The 25,940-nt window shown below is 39.4% G+C and overlaps 1 protein-coding gene across 1 annotated transcript in view; it reads left to right on the top strand.

Annotated features, from left to right (window-relative positions):
* The window catches only part of uspl1 (ubiquitin specific peptidase like 1), a 95,789-nt gene that overhangs the window by 50,492 nt on the left and 19,357 nt on the right, over nt 1-25,940 (top strand). The window contains exons 5-7 of the mRNA XM_028799336.2: nt 11,508-11,609; nt 15,524-15,653; nt 16,345-16,470. Coding sequence (XP_028655169.1) covers nt 11,508-11,609; nt 15,524-15,653; nt 16,345-16,470 — 358 coding nt within the window. The remainder of the gene's footprint in view (nt 1-11,507; nt 11,610-15,523; nt 15,654-16,344; nt 16,471-25,940) is intronic.

Here is a 25,940-nt window from a genome sequence, read left to right as displayed (position 1 = left end):
CAGTGCCTGTCTCACCTCCTCCCTAAACTCAACCTTGCAGTCTTTCTTTTTCAACTTCCACCATTTTGATCCTTGGCTCTGCCCTCACTCTCTTCTTCTTCTTGATCTCCGTCGTCATCCTACAGACCATCATCCTATGTTGCTTAACTACACTTTCCCCTGCCACCACTTTGTAGTCTTCAATCTCCTTCAGATCAACTCTTCTGCATAGGATGTAATCTACCTGTGTGCATCTTCCTCCAATTTGGTACGTCACCCTATGTTCCTCCCTGTTCTTAAAATACATATTCACCACAGCCATGTCCATCCTTTTGGCAAAATCCACTATCCTCTGACCTTCTTCATTCCTCTCCTTGACACCATACCTACCCATCACCTCCTCGTCTCCACTGTTCCCTTCACCAATATGCCCATTGAAATCCGCTCCAGTCACCACTTTCTGTCACTTGGGTACACTGTTCATCACTTCATCCAACTCACTGCAAAAATCTTCTTTCTCACCCATTGCACACCCAATTTGTGGTGCCTATGCACTAACAACATTCATCATCACACCCCCAATTTCCAGCTTCATAATCATTACTCTGTCTGACACTCTCTTCACCTCCAAAACACTCTTGACATACTGTTCCTTCAGAATAACTCCTACCCCATTTCTCCTCTCATCCACACCATGATAGAACAATTTGAATCCATCTCCAAACCACCTGGCCTTACTCCCCTTCCATTTAGTCTCTTGCACGCACAATATATCAACCTTCCTTCTCTCAATCATATCTGCTAACTCTCTCCCCTTACCAGTCATACTGCCAACATTCAAAGTTCCTACCCTCAGTTTCACTCTCTACTTTCCTCCTGCCTCCGGACACTTCTTCCCCCAACAGTAGCCCAATTTCCTCCAGCACCCTGTTGGCTAACAGTACTGGTGGCGGGCGTTGTTAACTCGGGGCTCGACCGATCTGGTATAGAAATTTGTATTGTTGTCCGCATATTGATTTCGCAAAATTTTACACTGGATGCCCTTCCTGATGTATCCCTCCCCATTTATCCGGGCTTGGGACCAGCACGAAGAAACACACTGGTTTGTGCATCCCCTGTGGCTGGGTTAAGAGCCATTGATAAATGTAGTAAATGGAAATGGCACCATATAACAGGTAGAAAACGTAACATGATAGTTGGGAAAGAAATGCAAAGAACTGCCAAAGAACTATTGCTTTAGAAGATCTGTGGCTTTTTTATTTAGGAAACCCTAGAAAATTTGTGAGCTTGGCACTATTGTAGCTTGCCATAATCACTTGGTATAGGAAACCAGGCAACAAGAAGCCATACATTTTAGTGTATCTAGTATATTTTGACAGTCTTTCCCTGAATGAGATGAGCAATTACCTGTCATTTATTGTTCTCTGATATATCTTTCATAACTTCTAATAACAGTTTTCGTTAAGCACTGGCAAGTTTCTTAAACCTCTCTGTTGGAATCTTTGCCCATTCATCACATGTAAAAGCCTCCAGCTTATTAATGTTTGGTGGCTTCCATGCTGCAACTGCCTTCTTTAAATCCGACCAAAGTTTTCCAGTGGGATTTAAATATGGGGACTGAAAAGGCCACTCTAAGACATTCCAGGATCTATTTCTCCACTAGGCTTTGGTTAACTAGGAGGGGTGCTTGGGATCACTGTCTTGCTAGGAGGTCCAGTGATCGCCAAGATTCAATTTCTGAAAAGAAGGCATCATGTTCCTCTTTAAATTGGTCAGGTATTTCTGGAAATCCACAATGCCATTTACATGGTCAAGGTTGCCAGTTCCTGCAGCAGAAAAACATCCCTCACATAAGAAAGGCCAGTTGGTCACTGCTTAAGTCAGACATACTGCTGGTCTATGTGTCCAAACAGTTCCAATTTAGTGACATCAGTCCATTGAACTGTTTCCCTAAACTCTGCAGGACTGTCCAATTTCTTTCTGCTATAGTCTAGTCAACCTTTGATATTATTTGTGGTCAAAAGTGGAGTGCATCTTGGAGTGTGTCTGTGAAGTCCTTGTTTATTCAGTGTTCATCGTATAGTTGCCACTGATGCACTTGTACCGGCCTTCATCAGGTCATCCTGTAGGTGTTTTGCAGTAACATGAGGGTTTTTCTTAGTTGTCCTGACTAAGTTTTTGTTAAGGGCTCTTGATGACATTTTAGGCTTTCTCCCTCGACCAGGCAGGTTTGCAGATGCGCCACCACTTTTATATTTTCTTGTAAATGCTCCAAATGGTCCCTCTTGGAATGTTCAGTTTTTGGGAGATCTTCTACCCGATGCCCTTCAGGTGCAATAAAATAATTTCCTCATTTTGTGAAAGCTCCTTAGTCTTACCCATGATTGCAACTCACATTCAACACCTTCATGGGTGGGGTGTATATATTCATTACAGTTGAAGTCAACTGAGGATCATTATTGAATTCCCAAAGGCTTAATTATGTTTTAACTCCACTTTAGGCCATAAAAACTAATGAAAGATTTTTAAAACAGTAATGTTATATGAGGTTTGAATAATTGTGAGATGGACATAAAAACAAAATATCCTATCACTCACAAATACATCATACAGTTTATTTGTTCATTTTTTATATCTCTCAACTGATAAAGAAGTTATCCAAAGCAAAGTCTATCTCTTTGAAAGAACTTTCATAGGTAAATCCTTAGAATATTTGTGGGAGGTTGAAGATTTCTGATTGCAACTAAATATGCAAATAATGCAATTAAATATACACTATCTCAAGAATTCATTTTAACAAACAAGCCTTGTACTACCATTGCCAGATAGTGGGAGTTTATCTATTAACTGTGTTTAATGATATTGCGCTTTTGATATTTTGGAGCAAGATGTTATTTAGAGAAAATATTGTTTGTGGCATGTTCTTGCATTTTTTTCTAGTTTAGATTCCAATTATCCAGCTGCACTTTTACAATAAGTTGTTAAATTGTATTACATTTTAGTTTATATAATATTTACAGTCAGAGGTAAACATGCTAAAATTTTATTATATACTAGGGGGCTCTGCCCCCTACCCACTTAGCAGGCCAACCCCTGGGTTTGGTTAACTGGATATACAATTTAAAGAGATTATTTTCGTTTCATTCATTTTTTTTTATTTCTTGATGTTTGCCAATAATAAAGCTGTAGTAAATGAGTTATTCCCCCTCCCGCTTTAAGCCAGCTGCTGCTTGTGCCGTGCTGCGTGATCTGCATGTTGCGCTGCACGTCGATCATTTAAAAGCCTGTACAGCAGCCGTCCTTTTGTCATACTTTCGTGTCTCGCAGGACATTAAAGTGTCTCCAAGAAATTGTTTGTAAGTAGGGTGTGACGTGCAAGTAGTCTTGCGGGACTTCATAGTGTCTTTCGAGACAATCACGTCTCAACCCAAGATTTCTTTATCCAAATTCTGTGTTGATATTAGGGCAATCAGATTTTATCAGTGCTCCTAATATTGTAGAAACTGAAGCACCGTAAAGTTAATAAAATGAGACTGAAACTCCTTGGATATATTTTGCTAATTGTTCTCTTAAACTCTTAATAAATTGACCTTTTAGATATATCAGATTAAAGCCAATTTTGCATTGAAACGATTGCTACTATTTGATGCTGAAAGGGGAAATTGCTGCTAATAAATGCTTATGCTAGAAATTCTGTACACTATGCATGTTAATGTCTTTGGCCACTTTATTAGGTTCTGTAAAGATTTCAGTGACATCTTCCTGATTCACCCTATGTTAAAAATGATCTATTGCAGTGTTTCTCGAAGCATGGTTGTCAAACATGATTCAAGTGGTCCTCAGTCTTAGTATTTGAGCAAAAAAAGGTTTAAATCATTCAGGTTAGGTTTTTTTTTTTTCCTTTACATAAAGCTGATATTCTCAACCTTCTCCAGTGTATTCAATTCAGAGTCGCAAGATGTCTGTTATATACAGTAGTTCACCCATACTTACCAGTTATATCGTACTATATTATGAAATAACCTTATTAGTCATGACTGCAAAGGAAATGCAGTTTCTTATTTTACTTTTGAATATGGCATTTGTGTTTTACTCTGCTTATGTCACTATAATATATTGTAATGAACACCAAAAAGGAACCCAGGAAGAGCACGTAAAATCAATATTCTATTGCTTTCTTTTTTCCAGGGTATTTGCTGCCTTATTAAAATCAATTTCAACATTTTTGCAGCCATGGAAAACGGCCATTAAGAAAAAAAAAAAAATAGTACTAGTGACACCCTGATCAATTGGCTGCAGATGTAAACTGGATGATTTTTCACTACAAAAGACTGGCCAATCACAAGCAGTACATTTTTTTTTCAGTATCTGTTTTTTAAAACTTTACAGTTATTTTGTAGTTGTGCTTCTTTATGTGAGGTATTACAGTAGTTGAGCTTGTGCATGTGTGTGTTTTTTTTTTTTTTTTTTTTTTTTTTTTTGCTGCTGATCTTCCTATAAACCGGGTGCATCAAAGCAGACTTTACCAGCGAAAGAAAAGATTGGAATATTAACCTTTATGTTAAAGAAAGTGAACTCATCCAGTTCAGTTAGCCAAACTTCAAGTAAAGCTATCTTATGAATTCAGCACTTTTATTTTGTCTTTTAATTTAAACAAACACTACTTGTCTGTGTTTGGAGGGTCGACAAACTTGTGTTAAGTACAGCAACTCACATTTTCAATTGGAAAAAGAACAGATAAGGAAAACTTTGAAATTGCTACTTAGTAAACAATAGTCTTGTTAGTTTAACAGCAAAACTAGTCGATTTTACTTTTAAATTTGTTTAGCATGTTAGCCTTGTATCTTCTTGATAAACATCTTACGTATGTGTCTGATAGATTTGCAGCTTTTTAAGGGTTTGCACTGTGTTTATTGTGTGTGTCATACAGTATGTGTTTTGTTAAGAAACGAAGCATAATTAAAATAGTAGTCCATGATACCAAAACAAAAAAACCTACAGCATGGAGTTTTTTCAAGCACTGCACCAGCTCACATTTTTTATTTCGGATGCTGTTTTCATGCTGGATGGGTTTCATCAGACTGGGTGGGGAAGCAATAGGGGAACTGGAGATTTTTGGGAATGTGGTGGAAAAAGTGAGCACAGTACAATTAAATCTAAAATGTATGTTTGATCAAGACATTGAAATGTGGACTAAATTTGTCCATGGCACTGCCCAGGAAAGCAGATTACAGCATCCTGGCTGACTAGGCAACAGAAATGGTTAACTCTGTATCAGTATTTTTGATGAAATCATTCTGAAGGCTTGTGACTTCAAACAAGTAATCAAGTGTCTATTGGGCATGTTCCATTCATGGACACTACAATCTGGACCTGCCCTGTCCAAAATATTACTGACTTTAAATATAAACCTGTAGTACAATCCGAGCAGGTCTAAGCATATCTCACTGCCACCTACAAGCCTGTATTGATGGCAGCACCTCCTTATTATCCAACAACAGAAGTTTTTCTGTGTGAGTCTCCTGGGTGGGTTTTTATTTTTGGGTGTGTCTGTAAAATTTAAATTTTTCCTTGGGGACAAATAAACTGTCTTAACTGCATTCATATGAAAAAGTTTGGGAATCCCTCTTAATTCTTTGGATTTTTGTTTATCATTGGCTGAGCTTTCAAAGTAGCAACTTCCTTTTAATATATGACATGCTTTATGGAAACAGTAGTATTTCAGCAGTGACATTAAGTTTTGTTGGATTAACAGAAAATATGCAATATGCCTCATAACAAAAATTAGACAGGTGCATAAATTTGGGCACCCCAACAGTGATATTACATCAATACTTAGTTGAGCCTTCTATTGCAAATATAACAGCCTCTAGACACCTCCTATAGCCTTTGATGAGTGTCTGGATTCTGCATGGAGGTATTTTTGACCATTCTTCCATACAAAATCTCTCCAGTTCAGTTAAATTTGATGGCTGTTGAGCATGGACAGCCTGCTTCAAATCATCCCATAGATCCATCGAGCCATCCATTTTCTAACCCACTGAATCCGAACACAGGGTCAGGGGGTCTGCTGGAGCCAATCCCAGCCAACACAGTGCGCAAGGCAGGAACCAATCCCAGGCAGGGCGCCAACCCACTGCAGCATCCCATAGATTTTCGATGATATTCAAGTCAGGGGACTGTGACGGCTATTCCAGAACATTGTACTTCTCTCTCTACATGAATGCCTTTGTAGATTTCGAACTCTAATTTTGGGTCATTGTCTTGTTGGAATATCCAACCCCTGTGTAACGTCAAAAAAAAAAAAAGGAGAGTAAAAGGGAAGCACAACTTGTAATTGACCACCTTAAATACCTTTTCTCATGATTGGACACACCTGTCTATGAAGTTCAAGGCTTAACAAGCTAATCCAACCAATTTGGTGTTGTAAGTAATCAGTATTGAGCAGTTCCATGCATTCAAATCAGCAAAATTACAAGGGGACCCACATTTTTGCACAGCTAGTTTTTCACATTTGATTTAATTTCATACAACTAAATCCTGCTTCACTAAAAATCTTTGTTCGGAAAACACCCCAGTACTCAGATGTTCCTAGGAAGTGAAAGACATACCACTGTTATCTTTTTTGTTTAAAGTAAATTGTTATGCAGGCTGAGAGGGGTTCCCAAACTTTTTCATATGACTGCATCTGCTATATAGTGCCTTTCATGTCTGTCTATAAGACCAGCTGAGACAGGCATATGTCACTCCTCTCTTCTGGTCGCTACATAGGCTCTCTGTAGCGGCATGTATTAGATTAAAATCATTAATGTTTGGCAATCGAGCTCTCCGTGGATCTGCGCCTATGTGTATGGAGAGGCTCATGAGGTATTATGCTTTGGTGATGCTGCCTCTGCATGGCATCAAATCTCAATCCAGACTCCTCATGTGTAGCTCTTAACTGGTGGAATGAGCTACCCACCACCATCCAGACAGCTGACTTGCTTACTGTAGTTTCCTCCCACAGTCCAAAGACATGCAGGTTAGGTGCATTGGTGATCCTAAATTATCCCTAGTGTGTGCTTGGTGTGTGTGTGTGTGCCCTGTGGTGGGCTGGCTCCCTGCCAGGGGTTTGTTCCTGCCTTGTGCCCTGTGCTGGCTGGGATTGGCTCCAGCAGACCCCCGTGACCCTGTGTTAGGATATAGTGGGTTGGACAATGACTGACTGACTGACTGTTCTGTGAGTATCTGCCTAATTCATAATGGCCTGTGCTCTTCACTTTTTTTTCACTTTTATAATCTTTTAATATTGTAACCTTGTTCTGCTACACTTGTGCCCCTAAGCAGTCCCTCAGACTGATATTTACTTAAGTGGACCTCTTTTGTAAATCACTTTGAATAAAAGCATCTGCTAAGTGAATAAATGTAAGTGTATTGCCACTGGGTCCATGTCCTTTGGAATGCAATGTTCCAGTGGGGTAGCAGAGTGCTGCTGCAGGCAAACAGTCCATTGCAGCTTAAAATCTATTAGTTATATTGCTACTATAGCATATTTTTGTCTCTTTGCATTTGGCCTTAATCTGTTGTGACTTTGTCATAGTAAAAGTTTATCTTGTGGCAATAATTCTACTCTTAACCCACATTTTCTTCCAGAACAGTGGTAAATCATCTCTTAGTTCGTCAGCTTGGTTCACAGGTTGATTTAACATGCAGCTCTACATTACCTTTGGTAAATGCTGTTGGATTTAGAACTTCATATACAGTAGTGGTTCCCAAACTCGGTCCTGGGGACCCACTGTGGCTGCAGGGTTTTATTCCAACCAACTTCTGTTTTTCTTTGGACTCTTAGCCTAATTAAGTGAGTTATTTCCCAGTTTCTGTGTTTTGTAGTCAAATGTAGAAATTACATACTAAGTTTGGGTAGTTTTTTATTAAAATGTACTAAGCAGTTATATGGAGAATATCTAATTAGTGGGTCTAACACTTTAGTAGTTGCTGTAGTGCTGGGAGGTATACCGGTTCATACCAAAAACTGTTTTTATTTTTGTTATGATATGGATTTTTGTTATACCGCAACACCGGTTTTAATAGCCTAAAAAACGTTCGGAACGTGGTGCAGCAGGAAGGGGGGACCTTTTTCACTGCTACACCACTTAACACACATGCAATGGAGTACATGCGTTATCGTGAAAAAAGGAGCCATGTCTGTTGTCTGGAGATACTTTGGTTTTAAAAGGTCGGATGTGGACCAAACAACTATTTACTGCAAATGCTGTCGAGTTAAAGTTGTCGCCGGAGGCAGCAACACGAGCAAATTGCTGCACCACCTTAGCCGCAAACATTCTTTGGAGTACCATGAATGTATGGAACTAAGATTGGCACCCTACACGTCCTCGGGTAAAACTGAAAAAGCTGGAGGACGCTCGAGTCAGACGTCACTTGTAGACACGTTTGCTAGAGGTACTGCCTACAACAAAAAAAGCAAGCGGTGAATTGAGATAACCAACGTCATTACAATCCATATAGCTAATGTGTCAGTGGCCAGAGATTGTTAACATTAACAGAAAGTGTAGTTGGTTTACAAAAAAATATTTACTATTCCTTTTCTAAGACATGTTCAGTGCAATACAACTTTTGATAAGCACCGCTGGATATGTTACCAAGTCTAAATGCCTCTTTGGATGGTTGAAAACATGTTGTCACAATTATAGTTTAAGTTGTTAGCAAAATTTGTTCAATAAAAAGGTTCTATGTTTTGACCGCAGCTGTCATGCAATGTGATTCCTTCTCTTCATTAGTGCCACCCCCTTGAAAACTACTTGGAATAGCTCATAAAGAGCCTCTTAAACTATTTTTATGGCAAAGTTTTTGATCTGAGCAGATCAGCATTCCTGAGACCTTAATCTTTCTTTATTTTCAGATATTGTATGATGGACATAGTTTGCTGGTTATGTTTTGGTTCATTTTATATCTTATTATTGTTTGGCTGCTAATTAAGGAAAGGGTTAGAATGAAAACCTGCATCCACTGCGGCCCTTCAGGACTGGAGTTTGAGACTACTGATCTAACTGATATTTTGTCGCATCTGATGAATTTTGATCTACAGTAATCCCTCGCTATATCGCGCTTCGCCCATCGCGGATTTTATATGTAAGCATATTTAAATATATATCGCGGATTTTTTGCTGGTTCGCGGATTTCTGTGGACAATGGATCTTTTAATTTCTGGTACATGCTTCCTCAGTTGGTTTGCCCAGTTGATTTCATACAAGGGACGCTATTGGCAGATGGCTGAGAAGCTATCCAACTTACTTTTCTCCATCTCTCTCTTGCACTGACTTTCTTTGATCCTGACGTAGGGGGATTGAGCAGGGGGGCTGTTCGCAAACCTAGACGATACGGACGCTCGTCTAAAAATGCTGAAAGATTATCTTCATGTTGCTACCTTCTGTGCAAGGATTATCTTCATGTTGCTACCTTCTGTGCAAGCTGCTTCCTGAAGCGACATGCTGCACAGTGCTTCGCATACTTAAAAGCTCGAAGGGCACGTATTGATTTGTGCTTGTTTGTTTCTCTCTCTCTCTCTCTCTCTCTCTCTCTCTCTCTCTCTCTCTCTCTCTCTCTCTCTCTGTGTTGAACTCTAAGTAAGTCTTCATTTGGCCAGCTAAAACTGCCATCAGCTTCCAAGAAGATGATGTTTTCGAACAGCACTAAGCACTTGCTTTTTCTGTTAAAGTCTTACTTAAATGCTAAAACTGATAACAGAATGTGAGCAAACAGCTCTTTGTTTATTTTCCTCGCACTTCTTTCACAACATTTTATTACTCTGGATGCAGTATTGTTTTGTTTTTTTTTTTTCTTTTTGATTCCATAAGCTAACAAGTGAAATATGCAATCTAGTAAAACAGACGGCTTTCTGCCTCTTAAACATGTTCATTCACACCGCATTTGGGTGCTGGTTTTCCTACTCCCACTGTTCTGCTCTCTAACGCCATTGTGAAAGTCACTGTTGTACTCGATCTCTTGATCTATTGCTGTATTATGCTATAAATGTGACAATGTTTAAAATACATTCCTTTTTAACTCATAAAATATGTAGAGAACGTATTTATCCATAACTACATACACCATTGAAGAAAATGCTCATAATTACAGGTTATCATTGTTTGTTTAATTTCTTTTGTAATGTATTTATCTGAAACAGCTTAAATAAAAAGAAGTTTTCACTATTTGTGAAATATATATATATATATATTCACAAATGTTGGCAGTTAAACACTTCTCAAATGTAAATAATACATGCACATATAGGTTTTAATCTTCAATTGAACTATTGCTGTTTTTGCTGTTAAAATATACATTTACTCTATTTAAATATTTTTACAGTGTACCAGCTAGAGATTCTTAATTTTTGAGGTGGAGTTATGAATATGGATTACCGTTTTTATTATGCAGTATTTGTTTCTCATGAAAACGTAGACAAATAATAATAATAAAAACAGTACACACTTTTAAAAAAGCAATACATCTATCCAATGTTCATAAGATGTTTATGAAGAATATACAAAACTAATATATTTTACAGGTTTACAAGCAGACACATTTTTCTGTTAAGCTAACAAGACTATTGCTTACTAAGCAGCAATTTGAAATTCTTCTTTCCTGTTCTATTTGCAAATATAAGCTGCTGTACTTAAAACATGCAGTGTTTGTTTTAATTAAAGGACAAAATAAAAAGGTCCAAATTCATTAAAGTAGCTTTTCTTGCCATTCTTCAAATTGCACAGAATGACTCCTCCAACTCCTTTTCCTCAGTTTATTCCTCCACTTTCTTTAATGTAAAGGCTAATATTCCAGTCTTCTTTCTCTGGCACAGTCTGCCTGAATGCTCTTTCTGTATATATAGGATGTTGCAGCAAAAATGACACATGCTCCTTTATGTATTTCAGTAGCTGAGATAATGCAAGCACTACAACTAAGTCACAGTAAAGCTTTAAAAAGCAGATGCTGAAAAATTAATTTTTTGTGATCTGACAAAAAACTGAAGTGCAAAAATTAAATTAAACAAAAAAGTGCGCGCAAACCACGTGATGTTTGAAATAGCTGACCTTAGGGGAAAAAAAAACCCAAACAATTCCCTAAACAGTCCATCCAACTAGTCACTTGTATAAATATCTCTCATATAAATATCAGCATTTGTATTTGAGAAAGGTACAGTGAATGTATGGTATGCTTTTTCAGGTAGTTTTCTGCTTTTGTACACCCACAATCTGACCATGAGATTGTTAATGTTTGAGATTGACAAAATTGTTTTGTTCAAAGTTGCCTTGAGCCAGTGTTTTATAGGTAACTTCAAGAGATGGCCTGTATGTGTAAAAATGTGGTATTTTTAAAATTACTTAAAGGGCATACCTTGTGGATTTTATAAGTATGAACTACTATAGTGGCACCTTTTGTCTGTACTTTTTTTGGGGTACATGGAGGTTGGAATTATGGAATCTGTTGCATTTGTTAGCATCAATGCTTATATTTTTTTGTCTCCTTTGTAGATCACTGTTATGTTTCTTCTGAAGCTTTTGCTGAGGCTCAGTTGGATGAGATCCGAATGGAAATTTTTAATTTGTTGCAGCCCACGTTACACTGTGAATTGGGTAAGAACAAAGTATATCTTGTTTTTTTTTTTTTTTTTTTTAGACTCTTTAATCCTACAATACAGAGAGTAAACTTTTAAACTTAAATAATGATGTGCGGATTGTACAAATATTGTTGGATTTGAATGTGTGCTTTGTGTTTCCTGCCTGATCTTATGAAGTTTATCACTTTATTAGAACTTTTTTGTAAAAATAGCATCTTGATACTTAATAGACTGTACTGATGAGTTTTGCGTAGTGCTATGTCCTTAACACCATTTGTAGCCTGGGTTTGTCTCCCGTAGCCTATTGCAGTCTGAGAGCAATACATGTTCCATATTTGTTTGTGCAAGTTTTTCTCTTGGTACTTTTGATTTTCTGTCACATTCTATGTAGAGTTTGAAGTTAATTGGCAAACTCTGAGTTGGCCAGGTGTGAGGGAGTGCTTTCTTGTGTTGGACTGGCACGTCCATGCAGACTTGGTTCCAAACTTTCCCTGTTGCTGCTGGCATAGGCTGTAGTTCCAAACTGAACAGAATAGGTATAGCTAATTGACAAATGGCTTTGTTAATACTTTTTTTTTTTTTTTTTTTAAACAGCCAAGACAAACACATTAATGTGCTGATTGGATATTAGCACATTCTAAATAGGCTCAATAGAAGCAATTTTTATATAAATTATTCCCATTCCTTTATTCATTTTAAAATTCCTTTACTACTATTTAAAATAACTTAAAATTTGGTACTTTAGAGTTCTTGTTTTGTAAAATTCATGGGAGAAGATAACATATTGGTAAAAAGTTTACTACGTAGTGTAAGCTTATATTATAAATGGGATCTGAACGTTACTGATTTTTGGCAACTGGTAAGAGTCTTATTATATTCCACTAATTTTTCAGGCACATTTATTGTTTACCAGCAAAACTGAACACAATTTTTATTGAAAAGTGGGCATTTTTCTTGGAAACCTTGTTTTGTATTTTTTTGTGAATTTCACAAAGTAACTCTAGCATAACTCATTACAAGATTAAGGCTACAATTTCAGAACTTAACTTTTGAGTAATACGTATTCCAGATTGGTTTAGCATGCAAGTTCTGGGAAGCTCATTAACATTTTGTTTAAGGTTTCCTTTTAAACATTATTCATTGATTACTTTTTTTTTGTCTTGGATCAGTAATATTTCATAAAAGCTATGCAAGAAGAGATTTTCTTCCTTAACAGTTTTAAAAAGTAGGAGACATTAAGGAACCAAAGAAAATGTTAACTTTTGGCACAAAGAAGTGTTGAAAACAAAAATGGACTCTGTAGGATTTTTGATACTTAATAATCAATAAGACACCCACCCCAGAATGGCAAATTAATGCAGGTAATAGGTTGTAGGAACTCTGTTTCATGTGCCGGCCGGGATGCCCGAAATATGAAGAGATCTGTACGATTTATGAAGAAGCTTCATAAATCGTCGAAAGTCTACATTAACACTTTTCTCTGTTGCAATTTAAAACATGGCTGAAGACTTGCATTCACAAGTAACTCAGACATGCTTATTGAAATGAGCAAAATAATACAATTTACTATAACACAAGTATATTAGAAGATGGATATATACAAAAATATATATACACAAGACACAAACAACATAAAATAACAAAAGCTTAGTTTAACTTGTTCTCTCCTGTAGAAAAAGGCATTTAACTTATCAAATCAATTTAATGGCATACATAGAACTTTCCTCTCTTTTATAGGAATGGCCCACGACTTACGAATCCTGATTTTTCCTTTCATGAGGTTAAGGTTTATAAGTTCACTGAATGGTTGTGAAGTTTCTATTGCCGACAAGTGGCATTCATTTGCTCACAGAAGCTGGCATTTACCCTGGTTCAGCGACCACTCCTACCACACCAAGTTCTCAGTATTGTGTGTGAGTGCGTGCATGTGTGAGATGCTGCTCTGCCCTTTCGTTTTGGATTTAGGGTGAGGAACATTTAATAGTCAGAACTTATCCTTAACAAGATTATCATCTTTAGTTACAGTTAACCCCAATACTATAGTACATTAGCTGACTTTGTCCTGTGTACTAAATTGCAGGTAATCCATAGTACTAACCGAGAATAGACCGGATATGGACACAGGGAATTGGCGATGGGACCATGAGACGTACTGCGCAGGCGCGCGTCTCATAAACTGCGAATGAAGGAGTCACGGCACAAGAACGAAAGAGCTCAACTAACGTGAATGAGAAATGAAGCAACAACGCGCCTATAGCTAAAGACTAACGACACAACCACAGAAAAAAGAGGAATCTGCGCTGCACCCATAACCCCCCATCTAAACCCCCCCCCCCCGAGTCAGACGTAAGAGGCAACGGAGGCCCCACAGGTCCACAAAGAGAGTACGCCATATTGTGAGTGGCACTACTGCGGAGTGAAGTTAGGAATAATGTGCTGCTTGGAATTGTACAAACCGCTGAACGCTTTACGCCAAATACAAACACAATACATCTCAACTAACGGAAATAACAAATAAAACAACAAGCCCATACCTACCGACATGGCCACAGAGAACGGCCACAGAACAAACAAACACAACAGGATTCGGCGCCCCGCCCAAAGTCAAACCGAAGAGAGTACGGATGCCGCAAACGTCCACACTACACAGCATAGTGAAGTAAAGCAGGCACGGCTCCAGAAAGAAACAGCTCAACTGACGGAGATACAAACACGAGCCCGCCTGCATGAAAACAATGCACGCAGGCGCCTACGACGCGGTTCTCAAATAACACAGAGTTTACACATGGACAACTGTATAAATGTTCGGCATCCTCACACGTCCAAACCATATAGCATATGTGAATCACATTACAGTGATGCAGTATTGTCAGTACAACCACAGAAAACGCTCAGTATTAACAGTAAGTGGAATTATCCATATTACTAACGGTAGACAGCAGATAACTAATGGAGTCACGGTCACGGCTCCAAAACGATCCAGCTCAACCAACGGAGCTACAAAAACGAGCCTGCATGGATAAAATAAATAAACGTGGGCGCCTACACCGCGCATCTGAAAGCGCGGAAGCAAAACTGTCTCGGCTCCAAACCCAAAAAGCTCGACCACACTCCAATATATCTCATACATGCATCAATGTATTTCGGGTTACTTGACACCAGGGTTTGGCGAGCGAAGCCCCCTAGTAGCTCTCTGAATCGGAGTATACTTTTGGTTTTCAGTCAGAGCACAGTTGCCTTCTGGAGTATAGAGAGAGCTTGAACCTCTGTCATGCCACACCCAGTCATCTAAGGGTTTTGGCTATGAGTGACCAGATTATGACCAGGTTAAGCTGTAGCAAAGTAGGAAAAGAGCAATTAGTTACAAAGGTTTTTATATGGAGGCATACAGGTTGTGTCATTGGCTTCTTCACATAATCCCTTCCTCTGGGTTACCACTGGTGCAAATTTCTGTCCATCAGTGTTACTCATACTGGAATTATGGTCCTTTGTTCAGAACCCGAGTCAATTTTGTGCCTTACAGAGAAGCTGTCTCTGGATGTTGCATGGTTTGGAATTAACCACTTGATCAGATATGGCTGCAGATGCCAGTCAAACAAACTGAGACTTTAAGCTGGTGATAAGAGTGCCCGGCAACAGTTAGCTAAGCCAGGACTCCGTTCCAGTCTGGTAAAATGGATGATGTCAGTCAGTCCTACAACTCTAGGAATTTACATTCTGTTGACTTAGTGCTTTGTCATGTACAGCTGGTTTTAGAACAAGAATCTTGAAAAACATTCTTTTTTTACTTTTCTGTTGTGCCAAATCCAAACGTTTATACATTTATTGTGTTTATTGTTGTAATTTGTTCCCTTTCTAAATTTGATCATTCTGTTTAATTATTAATATCTGCAAGGATTTTAACCTAATTTTTAAGCCTATTTTTTGTAGGTAAAGAAGATAGCCCAATATTTGCCTTGCCATTGTTGCTTAAACAAGATCCTTCAATAGAAGAGGCATTTCAGCACTCATTTTCTTGGGAGTTTGAATGTTCAGCCTGTGGATACACATATCAAGAAAGGTAAAGAAAACTTGTTACGTGCATTCATACATAGCAGATCTATGATTTTATGATCAACGCCCTAGTTTTGCCTTTTTAAATTCATTGATGAGCAGCAATTGCAAACTGCCCCCTTGGTTAAACAAGCATGATTGGAGGTCCCCCTAGATAAAATGAGCTCACTTAGAAATGGAGAAACTACCTCAGCAGGGCTGCGTGATATATGTGTGGCCTAAATGTAACGCTCTTTGCTACTCAAAATACCTTACCTACAATATACAGTGAAGTATGGTGGAGATGTTTCTCATAAGCGGGACCAGGCATCTGAAAAAAAAAAAAGAGGAGGAAGACTGGATAGTAGGAATTACAAGCAAATAATGATAAAATGAACTAGGGCAAAAGCTCATCTTTTATCTGGGTAGTGATTCCAAACATAAGGCCGGAATAACTTAGAAGGGCTTATTTATTAAAATTGTACATTTCAGCAGGTTAATCACAGGGAACAAGTTTTTACCATAGGATATGTTGTTATTGTGTAAAATCAGAAACAGTGAATATGTTTTGAAAAGCACTGTTGCTATTATGTTTTTCTTTATTCTAAGCCAGTAGTCTATTTTCATTAAGGAAACTTAAGTGCTTTTTAAGTTACCTTTAAGTACTTGTATGTGTTATACTTGTTAACTTTGGTTTGTTTTTAACAATCTGTTACCAGGTGTCAAAAGCCTCTTACAACATTTACAAATCTAGTTCCAGAGTGGGCACCGTTAAATGCTGTTCACAATGCACCTTGCAATAAATGTAATAATAAAAGACAGAAGAGAAAGATGGTGTTGGACAGGTATGTATTTCTCATTCATGGCCTTTCTTAAATATTTCCATCTGATTTAAATGTCTATTTATGTATATTCATACCAGCTAGACTGTTTCAGTATTGTAAATTAATCTTGTTCCTGTAGTTAAGGAAAAAGTATAAACTTTGTGCAGCAGATAGAAGAATACAGGCACACAAATGTGTACAGATTCTGATTAATTAGAGATATTAAATGGAGTTTAACGCCATACAGTTTTAGCCATTAAAGATTATATTCGAATGAATATTAACATGTCTTGTTATTTATCTCTGTGTATTTGGTTTCATTTGGTTCTGCACAGGATGTTGTTAGAAGCATGAGGTGGACAAACTGAAAATGCTCAAAACATTTTAAACTGCCATACTTACAACATAATCAGATTTTGGAGCTCAGTTTCCTGATTGTTCATTATAAATAACTAATCCTTTCCTTCCTCTGAAGTTGATAACTAATCTTGATGTTGTGTAGAACTTGAAGTACTTGACGAGTGAAGTATTGATTTCACATTTTCTGAGCAAAATTACATTTAGTATTTGTCAAACCAACAAACTATGAATTAAACAAACTGGTCTACTTCAGACATGTTTTTCCAAGATTTATTTTTCTGTTACAACTCTGCCTTTTAACAATTGCCGAGATGATGTTAGATCAGTTCTCCCTGCGTGGAGTTTGCATGTTCTCCCCGTGTCTGTGTGGGTTTCCTCCGGGTACTCCGGTTTTCTCCCACAGTCCAAAGACATACAGGTTAGGTGCATTGGAGATTCTAAATTGTCCCTAGTGTGTGCTTGGGGTGTGTGCTTGGGGCGTGTGTGTGTATGTGTGTGTGTGTGTGTGTGTGTGTGTGTGTGTGTGTGTGTCTATGTGCGCCCTGCGGTGGGCTGGCACCCTGCCCAGGGTTTGTTTCCTGCCTTGCGCCCTGTGCTGGCTGGGATTGGCTCCAGCAGACCCCCGTGACCCTGTAGTTAGGATATAGCGGGTTGGATGATGGATGGATGGATGGATGTTAGATCACATGTGAAATATTCAAAATCTGTCTCATCAGTACAAGTGTAATGGTGTTAGTGTTTTAATACAAGACAAGACTGGTGGTTTAAGCTTTGTCAAAAATAAAATGAGGCGGAACGATTGCTGGTAGTATTGGAATAGCACAAAACATTTTCCCAATTTTGTAATAAGACCCAGTTAGTAAAGCTTAAAAATAATTTTAGTTTCTCAGAAAAGTATAATTCCAGTAACCTTAAGTCATTTTTTAATGTACTTTTATCTAGTGAACATTATATAATACATACAAATGTAGCCATTCAAAATGCATGAGAATACTGTTGTTAAACAGCGCACTGCCTGCAGCGGATTGCACCACCAGGTGGAGCAGTGAACGTTCAAATTGTATTTGAACTGCAACTAATGTAGAAAAGACCTGAGCTTGAATCTTTTCCAGTTATATAACTATAACTTGTACGCTGTTTAGACTTTTGTATTGGTTATTAAACTGTTAGATTAATGTAATATGTGAATGTGTTGTGTATTTTTCAAGCATACATCCACACAGAGGATATTAAAGGTTAACTTTGGTAGTAAAAATTAAAAACATTGATAATTAAATGTACTGTGCCTTATAGAAACACAGTGACACGTTACATAAAGACATACAAATACATAACTTTATTGTAGTAACACTGTAGCTAAATGCTCTATGAAAATGTGCACAACAGCATTCCATTCTGTTCATACGTATTTTAAGCATTACAGTAGGCTAAGTGGTAGTTTAACATGTTTGTGGGGATATTATACAGTTTATATTCTGTATATGAATTTTTACTGTATAAAATCTAATTTTCTAAGACCATGTACTGTACCTTGCTAAGAACATAATTTTCAGTTGTATAAAAAATATGATTTAATATCAATTGATAGTGTGTACCAAGTCCATATTACTACTAAGTTGGATTTAATTCTTTGTTTCATATTGGTTACGCAGCAAAAGTTATTGGCAATGAAAGACACGTTGGTTAACACTGTTACTGATCAATACTTGGTCGGGTGTTGTTTTTAGTAGTCTTGATGAATCTGTACAAAAAATGGAGAAATATACACTTTTGACTCCTGATTGCCTTTGTCTAACAGGGTACTACTTGTCTGTTGCTATTAAAAAATACTTACTTTAGATTACTTGAGCAGTAACGCTGAAATAGTAGTCCTTTAAAACAAGAGAAAAATGAGTAGTAGGCTCATTAGCACTCACGGGACCTGAATTTAATTTGTGGCCGAAACAGGGAGATTCTCAGCCAATGCAACAACAAATTGGGAAGATTTTACGAACTTGAGAGGATTTCATCATAGAATTAATAGAGAATGATGTGATCATCATGAACTACAAAATACATCTGCCCATGTTTACATACTAAATTTATTTGACATTTTCTGTTTAGTAACAGACTGAATGCTACTTAAAATTAATACTTAAAAATAAAAATTCAAAAATCATTTACTTTGCCACATGAGTTACTGAATTATAATTGTTATTCAGGACATTTTAATTTACATAAACTGTTGAAGCTGCTTATGTAACAACACACTTATGATGTCAAGTTTGTAACAAAATTAGCTGTTGTGACATTGATGCTTGCATTATTATGTGAAAGATGCATTAGATGGTTAATAACAATTACTGGAGAACCATTTGCAATGGACAAGTTAAATTCTAAATGTAACTCTTACAAACTACTTGTGCTTTAATCTTCTAAATGTCTTCCTGTTTTTCATTTTTAATACTTTCCCAAATGTTTAAGGATATCTTTGTGAAATCAAACTTGTCAATTTGCTTTTGGCTGAATTCCTTTTTTCTTTTTTTCAGTTTTCTTATAAATTAATTAGGTTTTCTTATTATTTATGTCTCAGTTGATCTTAACTGCAGTAATAACTGTAGGCTGCATTCCATTTGCTCCTGAACCATTTAAATATCTGTCATATTAGTTTTCTCAATTTTCAGCTTATTGTAGTTATAATAATGAACATTACTTTGGCTTTAAAAATCAATCACATAAATTAGTGTATGCTAATTTATTTTCAGCAATGGAGTATATTGTTTTAGTACTGTAGCTTTCTGACTGTGAATCTCTGCAATTTACAGTATATACCACTTTTAAAACATGTAATGCTCTATCACTGGGTTTGCATCATACTTCTTGCTGAGCTGAACCACATTCATATCTGGCCAATACTGGAAAACATAAATAATTTTATAGTTCACTTGCAGACTAGTCATAGCATAGGCAACTGGCTACTACCAACATACGTTCCTACAAGCCTAAACTGGATAAGCCAGTTAGAAATTAGAGCAATTGTTTGATGGATAACTGTAGCTCTGTCCATATCACACAGAAGATGGATTCAAATTTAATCTTTTACCTAAAGTCTTTAATCACTTCTAGCTCCCTCATTCAGTTGCATGATGCTACAAGTTGAAACAGTTGAAATCGATTAGTCGCATTGTTGTGTTCTCAAGGCATGCATGCATCTTGCATTTTTATTGCAAAACTAATTTCATAGTGCAATTAAAAATAGCAATACCAAATGCCTTTTCTGTCATGATAGAGCAGAAAGATTTTCCTACTTTAAGTCAAACCATGTAGGATTTTTAAATTGGCACTGTTTCTGCAATCCAAAGCTTAAAATTCATGCCTTGGCCCATTAGTCCTTTTATCCGTCCATCCATTGTCTCCCGCTTATCCGAGGTCGGGTCGCGGGGGCAGCAGCTTGAGCAGAGATGCCCAGACTTCCCTCTCCCCGGCCACTTCTTCTAGCTCTTCCGGGAGAATCCCAAGGCGTTCCCAGGCCAGTCGAGAGATATAGTCCCTCCAGTGTGTCCTGGGTCTTCCCCGGGGCCTCCTCCCGGTTAGACGTGCCCGGAACACCTCACCAGGGAGGCGTCCAGGAGGCATCCTGTTCAGATGCCCGAGCCACCTCATCTGACTCCTCTCGATGTGGAGGAGCAGCGGCTCTACTCTGAGCCCCTCCCGGATGACTGAGCTTCTCACCCTATCTTTAAGGGAAAGCCCAGACACCCTGCGGAGGAAACTCATTTCAACCGCTTGTATTCGTGATCTCGTTCTTTCGGTCACTACCCATAGCTCATGACCATAGGTGAGGGTAGGAACATAGATCGACTGGTAAATTGAGAGCTTTGCCTTATGGCTTAGCTCCTTTTTCACCACGACAGACCGATGCAGAGCCCGCATTGCTGCGGATGCCGCACCGATCCGCCTGTCGATCTCACGCTCCATTCTTCCCTCACTCGTGAACAAGACCCCGAGATACTTGAACTCCTCCACTTGGGGCAGGATCTCGCCACCAACCCTGAGTGGGCACTCCACCCTTTTCCGGCTGAGGACCATGGTCTCGGATTTGGAGGTGCTGTTTCTCATCCCAGCCGCTTCACACTCAGCTTTTATACAATATTTAATTAGGATAATTAAGAGAATGGCTTGTTAACTATAAGAAATATCTAATACTGAAAAAGTTATAAGGGCTGTCTGTTAAAATAACATGGGCTTTCCTTTAAAAAAGCTCAAAAGTGTAATTAAACATACCTCCAAAAGCCAAGTTCAAAAATGGAAAACCACAAAACAGTGGAAAACACAGCTGTGATAATCAGAATCAGATTTAGAATCAGAATCGGGTTTATTGGCCAAGTATGTATGCATGCAAGAAATTTGACTCCGGCTTTGGTGACTCACCAATTATAAGTTACATAATCGACATACAGTCATATGAAAAAGTTTGGGCACCCCTCTTAATTCTTTGGATTTTTGTTTATCATTGGCTGAGCTTTCAAAGTAGTAACTTCCTTTTAATATATGACATGCCTTATGGAAACAGTAGTATTTCAGCAGTGACATTAAATTTATTGTATTAACAGAAATTGTGCAATATGCATCATAACATCCTTTTTCAAATATAACAGCCTCTAGACACTGTCCTCCTATAGCTTTTTGATGAGTAGCCCCACAGCATGATGGAACCTCCACCAAATTTGACAGTAGGTAGCAGTTGTTTTTCTTGGAATATGGTGGTGTTCTTCTGCCATGCAAAGCTCTTTTTGTTATGACCAAATAACTCAATTTTTGTCTCATCAGTCCAAAGCACTTTGTTCCAAAATGAATCTGGCTTGTCTGAATGAGCATTTGCATACAACAAGCGACTGTTTGTGGCGTGAGTGCAGAAAGGGCTTCTTTCTCATCACCCTGCCATACAGATGTTCTTTGTGCAAATTGCGCTGAATTGTACGATGTACAGATACACCATCTGCAACAAGATGTTCTTGCAGGTCTTTGGAGGTGATCTGTGGGTTGTCTGTAATCATTCTCACAATCCTGCGCATATGCCGCTCCTGTATTGTTTCTTGGTCTGCCAGACTCAGATGACTTGGGCGCCATCGTGAGTGGCAGCCATTCCAGCAGCTCCGTGTATGACTTTATTTTTCTACCTTTTTCTGTATTTCACTGTTCACTCCTACCACTTTCTTTTATGTCGACTCGTTCCCTGGACACATTTTACTTTTTACTACGGACATGGATTTTTACACACTGAGACTCGTCTATTCAAGTAGTCAACTTCAAGCGCTGAGAACAAATGCCTGCACCGGTGTGGTTCCCTATTTACCTGACGAGGTAAGAAGGCGGTATTGCGGCAGCAGAGCCGGTGCTAAGATAAAAGCCAAGCGATTAGCGAGAAAGTGGTGCTACAAACCTTCGGTGCCTTCTGTGATCCTAGGAAATGTGAACTCATTACCAAATAAAATCGACGAACTGGCTGCGCTGGTGAAAAATATCAGGACCTACAGAGAATGCAGTTTGTTGTGTTTTTGTGAAACATGGCTAACAACTAACATCCCAGATGCTAATGTGGAGCTACCTGGGTTTAGCACAGTTAGAGCGGACAGAGACACAAGTACCTGCGGGAAGCACAAAGGAGGAGAACTCGCACTCTATGTCAGTACAAGATGGTGCAACTCTGGACATGTTAACGTTAAAATCTCCACATGCTACAGGGACATCGAACTGTTGGCCGTAAGTCTGCATCCCTATTACTTGCCCAGAGAGTTTGGACATGTCATTGTTGCTATTGTTTACATCCCTCCTCCGGCGAACGTGGAGATAGCAGGTGATGTCATCCATTTCGCAGTTGCTAAATTACAAACACAGCACCCCGAGGTGCTTGTGCTAATCGCTGGAGACTTTAACCATGTAATGCTGGACAAAACATTACCAGTCCTTCTCCCAGTATGTTGATTGTAACACCCGGGGAAATAGGACCATTGACCTACTGTATGCAAACGTTAAAGACGTACAGTGCATCCGGAAAGTATTCACAGCGCATCACTTTTTCCACATTTTGTTATGTTATAGCCTTATTCCAAAATGGATTAAGTTCATTTTTTTCCTCAGAATTCTACACACAACACCCCATAATGACAACGTGAAAAAAGTTTACTTGAGGTTTTAGCAAATTTATTAAAAAATAAAAAAATTGAGAAAGCACATGTGCATAAGTATTCACAGCCTTTGCCATGAAGCTCGAAACTGAGCTCAGGTGCATCCTGTTTCCCCTGATCATCCTTGAGATGTTTCTGCAGCTTAATTGGAGTCCACCTGTGGTAAATTCAGTTGATTGGACATGATTTGGAAAGGCACACACCTGTCTATATAAGGTCCCACAGTTGACAGTTCATGTCAGAGCACAAACCAAGCATGAAGTCAAAGGAATTGTCTGTAGACCTCCGAGACAGGATTGTCTCAAGGCACAAATCTGGGGAAGGTTACAGAAAAATTTCTGCTGCTTTGAAGATCCCAAAGAGCACAGTGGCCTCCATCATCCGTAAGTGGAAGAAGTTCGAAACCACCAGGACTCTTCCTAGAGCTGGCCGGCCATCTAAACTGAGTGATGGGGGAAGAAGGGCTTTAGTCAGGGAGGTGACCAAGAACCTGATGGTCACTCTGTCAGAGCTCCAGAGGTCCTCTGTGGAGAGAGGAGAACCTTCCAGAAAGACAACCATCTCTGCAGCAATCCACCAATCAGGCCTGTATGGTAGAGTGGCCAGACAGAAGCTACTCCTTAGTAAAAGGCACATGGCAGCCTGCCTGGAGTTTGCCAAAAGGCACCTGAAGGACTCTCAGACCATGAGAAAGAAAATTCTCTGGTCTGATGAGACCAAAGATTGAACTCTTTGGTATGAATGCCAGGCGTCATGTTTGGAGGAATCCTGGCACCATCCCTACAGTGAAGCATGGTGGTGGCAGCATCATGCTGTGGGGATGTTTTTCAGCGGCAGGAACTTGGAGACTAGTCAGGATAAAGGGAAAGATGACTGCAGCAATGTACAGAGACATCTTGGATGAAAACCTGCTCCAGAGCGCTCTTGACCTCAGACTGGGGCGACGGTTCATCTTTCAGCAGGACAACAACCCTAAGCACACAGCCAAGATATCAAAGGACTGGCTTCAGGACAACTCTGTGAATGTCCTTGAGTGGCCCAGCCAGAGCCCAGACTTGAATCCGATTGAACATCTCTGGAGAGATCTTAAAATGGCTGTGCACCGATGCTTCCCATCCTACCTGATGGAGCTTGAGAGGTGCTGCAAAGAGGAATAGGCGAAACTGGCCAAGGATAGGTGTGCCAAGCTTGTGGCATCATATTCAACAAGACTTGAGGCTGTAATTGCTGCCAAAGGTGCATCAACAAAGTATTGAGCAAAGGCTGTGAATACTTATGTACATGTGATTTCTCAGTTTTTTTATTTTTAATAAATTTGCAAAAACCTCAAGTAAACTTTTTTCACGTTGTCATTATGGGGTGTTGTGTGCAGAATTCTGAGGAAAAAAATGAATTTAATCCATTTTGGAATAAGGCTGTAACATAACAAAAGGTGGAAAAAGTGATGCGCTGTGAATACTTTCTGGTTGCACTGTATACAGCTCCACCCCGCTGCCTGCGCTTGGTAAAGCAGAGCATAATCTGGCTCTGCTTCAACCTCACTACAAACCAAGAGTGAGGGAGCTACATACAACCACACACTCATTCAGGAAGTGGTCCCCTGAGGCAGAGCAGGCTCTGAGAGACTGCTTTGGAACTACGGACTGGGATATCCTGCAGGGATCATATAGTGAGAACACTGAGGAGGTTGTTGACTGCACTACTGACTATATCAACTTCTGTATGGACATTGTAGTTCCAGTAAGAACAGTACGCTGCTATGCTAACAACAAGCCATGGATTACAAGTGACATCAAGGGCCTTTTGAACCAGAAAAAAAGTGCTTTTAAAGGCGGTGATCATAATGAGCTCAAGCGCATGCAGAAGGAACTCCGAGTCCAGCGAAGGAGCAGTACAGAAGAAAGCTGGAGCAGAAGTTCCAGAATAACAGCATGAAGGAAGTGTGGGATGGGATGAAGATCATCACTGGCTGCAGCTCGAAGCGGGGTGCCACCATCGAGAAAGACGTGGAGAGAGCAAACCAGATGAACAACTTCTTTAACAGGTTTGACCACCCTAATCCACTCTCACCTCGGAGTACTGCACCCTCCACCCATCCTTCTGCTGATACCAGCATAGGTGAGAGTTTACCCCAACCCACAATTACAGCAGCCCAGGTAAACAGAGAGCTGAGGAGACTTTGTGCCAGCAAAGCAGCGGGTCCAGATGGAGTATCGCCACGACTGCTGAAGGCCTGTGCTTTGGAGCTGGGGAGTCCTCTACAGCACATCTTCAACCTGAGCCTGGAACAGGGGAGAGTCCCGAGGCTTTGGAAAACATCTTGCATCACCCCAGTCCCAAAGGTATCACGTCCAGGTGAGCTGAATGACTTCCGGCCTGTCGCTCTGACGTCACATGTGATGAAGACCATGGAGTGGCTACTGATTCACCACCTGAGGCCACAGGTCCGCCACACCCTCGACCCTCTGCAGTTTGCATATCAGGAGAAGGTGGGAGCGGAGGATGCCATCATCTATATGATACACAGATCCTTCTCCCACTTGGACAGAGACAGTGGTGCTGTAAGAATTATGTTTCTGGACTTCTCTAGAGCCTTCAACACCATCCAACCTCTGCTCCTTAGGGACAAGCTGACAGAGATGGGAGTAGATTCATACCTGGTAGCATGGATCGTGGACTATCTTATAGACAGACCTCAGTATGTGCGTCTCGGGAACTGCAGGTCTGACATTGTTGTCAGCAACACAGGAGCGCCACAGCGGACTGTACTTTCTCCGGTCCTTTTCAGCCCATATACATCAGACTTCCAATACAACTCAGAGTCCTGCCACGTGCAAAAGTTCACTGATGACACTGCTATCGTGGGCTGCATCAGGAGTGGGCAGGAGGAGGAGTACAGGAACCTAATCAAGGACTTTGTTAAATGATGCGACTCCAAACCACCTACAACTGAACACCAGCAAA

This window comes from Erpetoichthys calabaricus, chromosome 4 (assembly GCF_900747795.2).
Source record: "Erpetoichthys calabaricus chromosome 4, fErpCal1.3, whole genome shotgun sequence".
Lineage (NCBI taxonomy): Eukaryota > Metazoa > Chordata > Cladistia > Polypteriformes > Polypteridae > Erpetoichthys > Erpetoichthys calabaricus.
The sequence above is the reverse complement of the archived record's forward strand: the minus strand, read 5'-3'. Positions and strand labels throughout refer to the sequence as shown.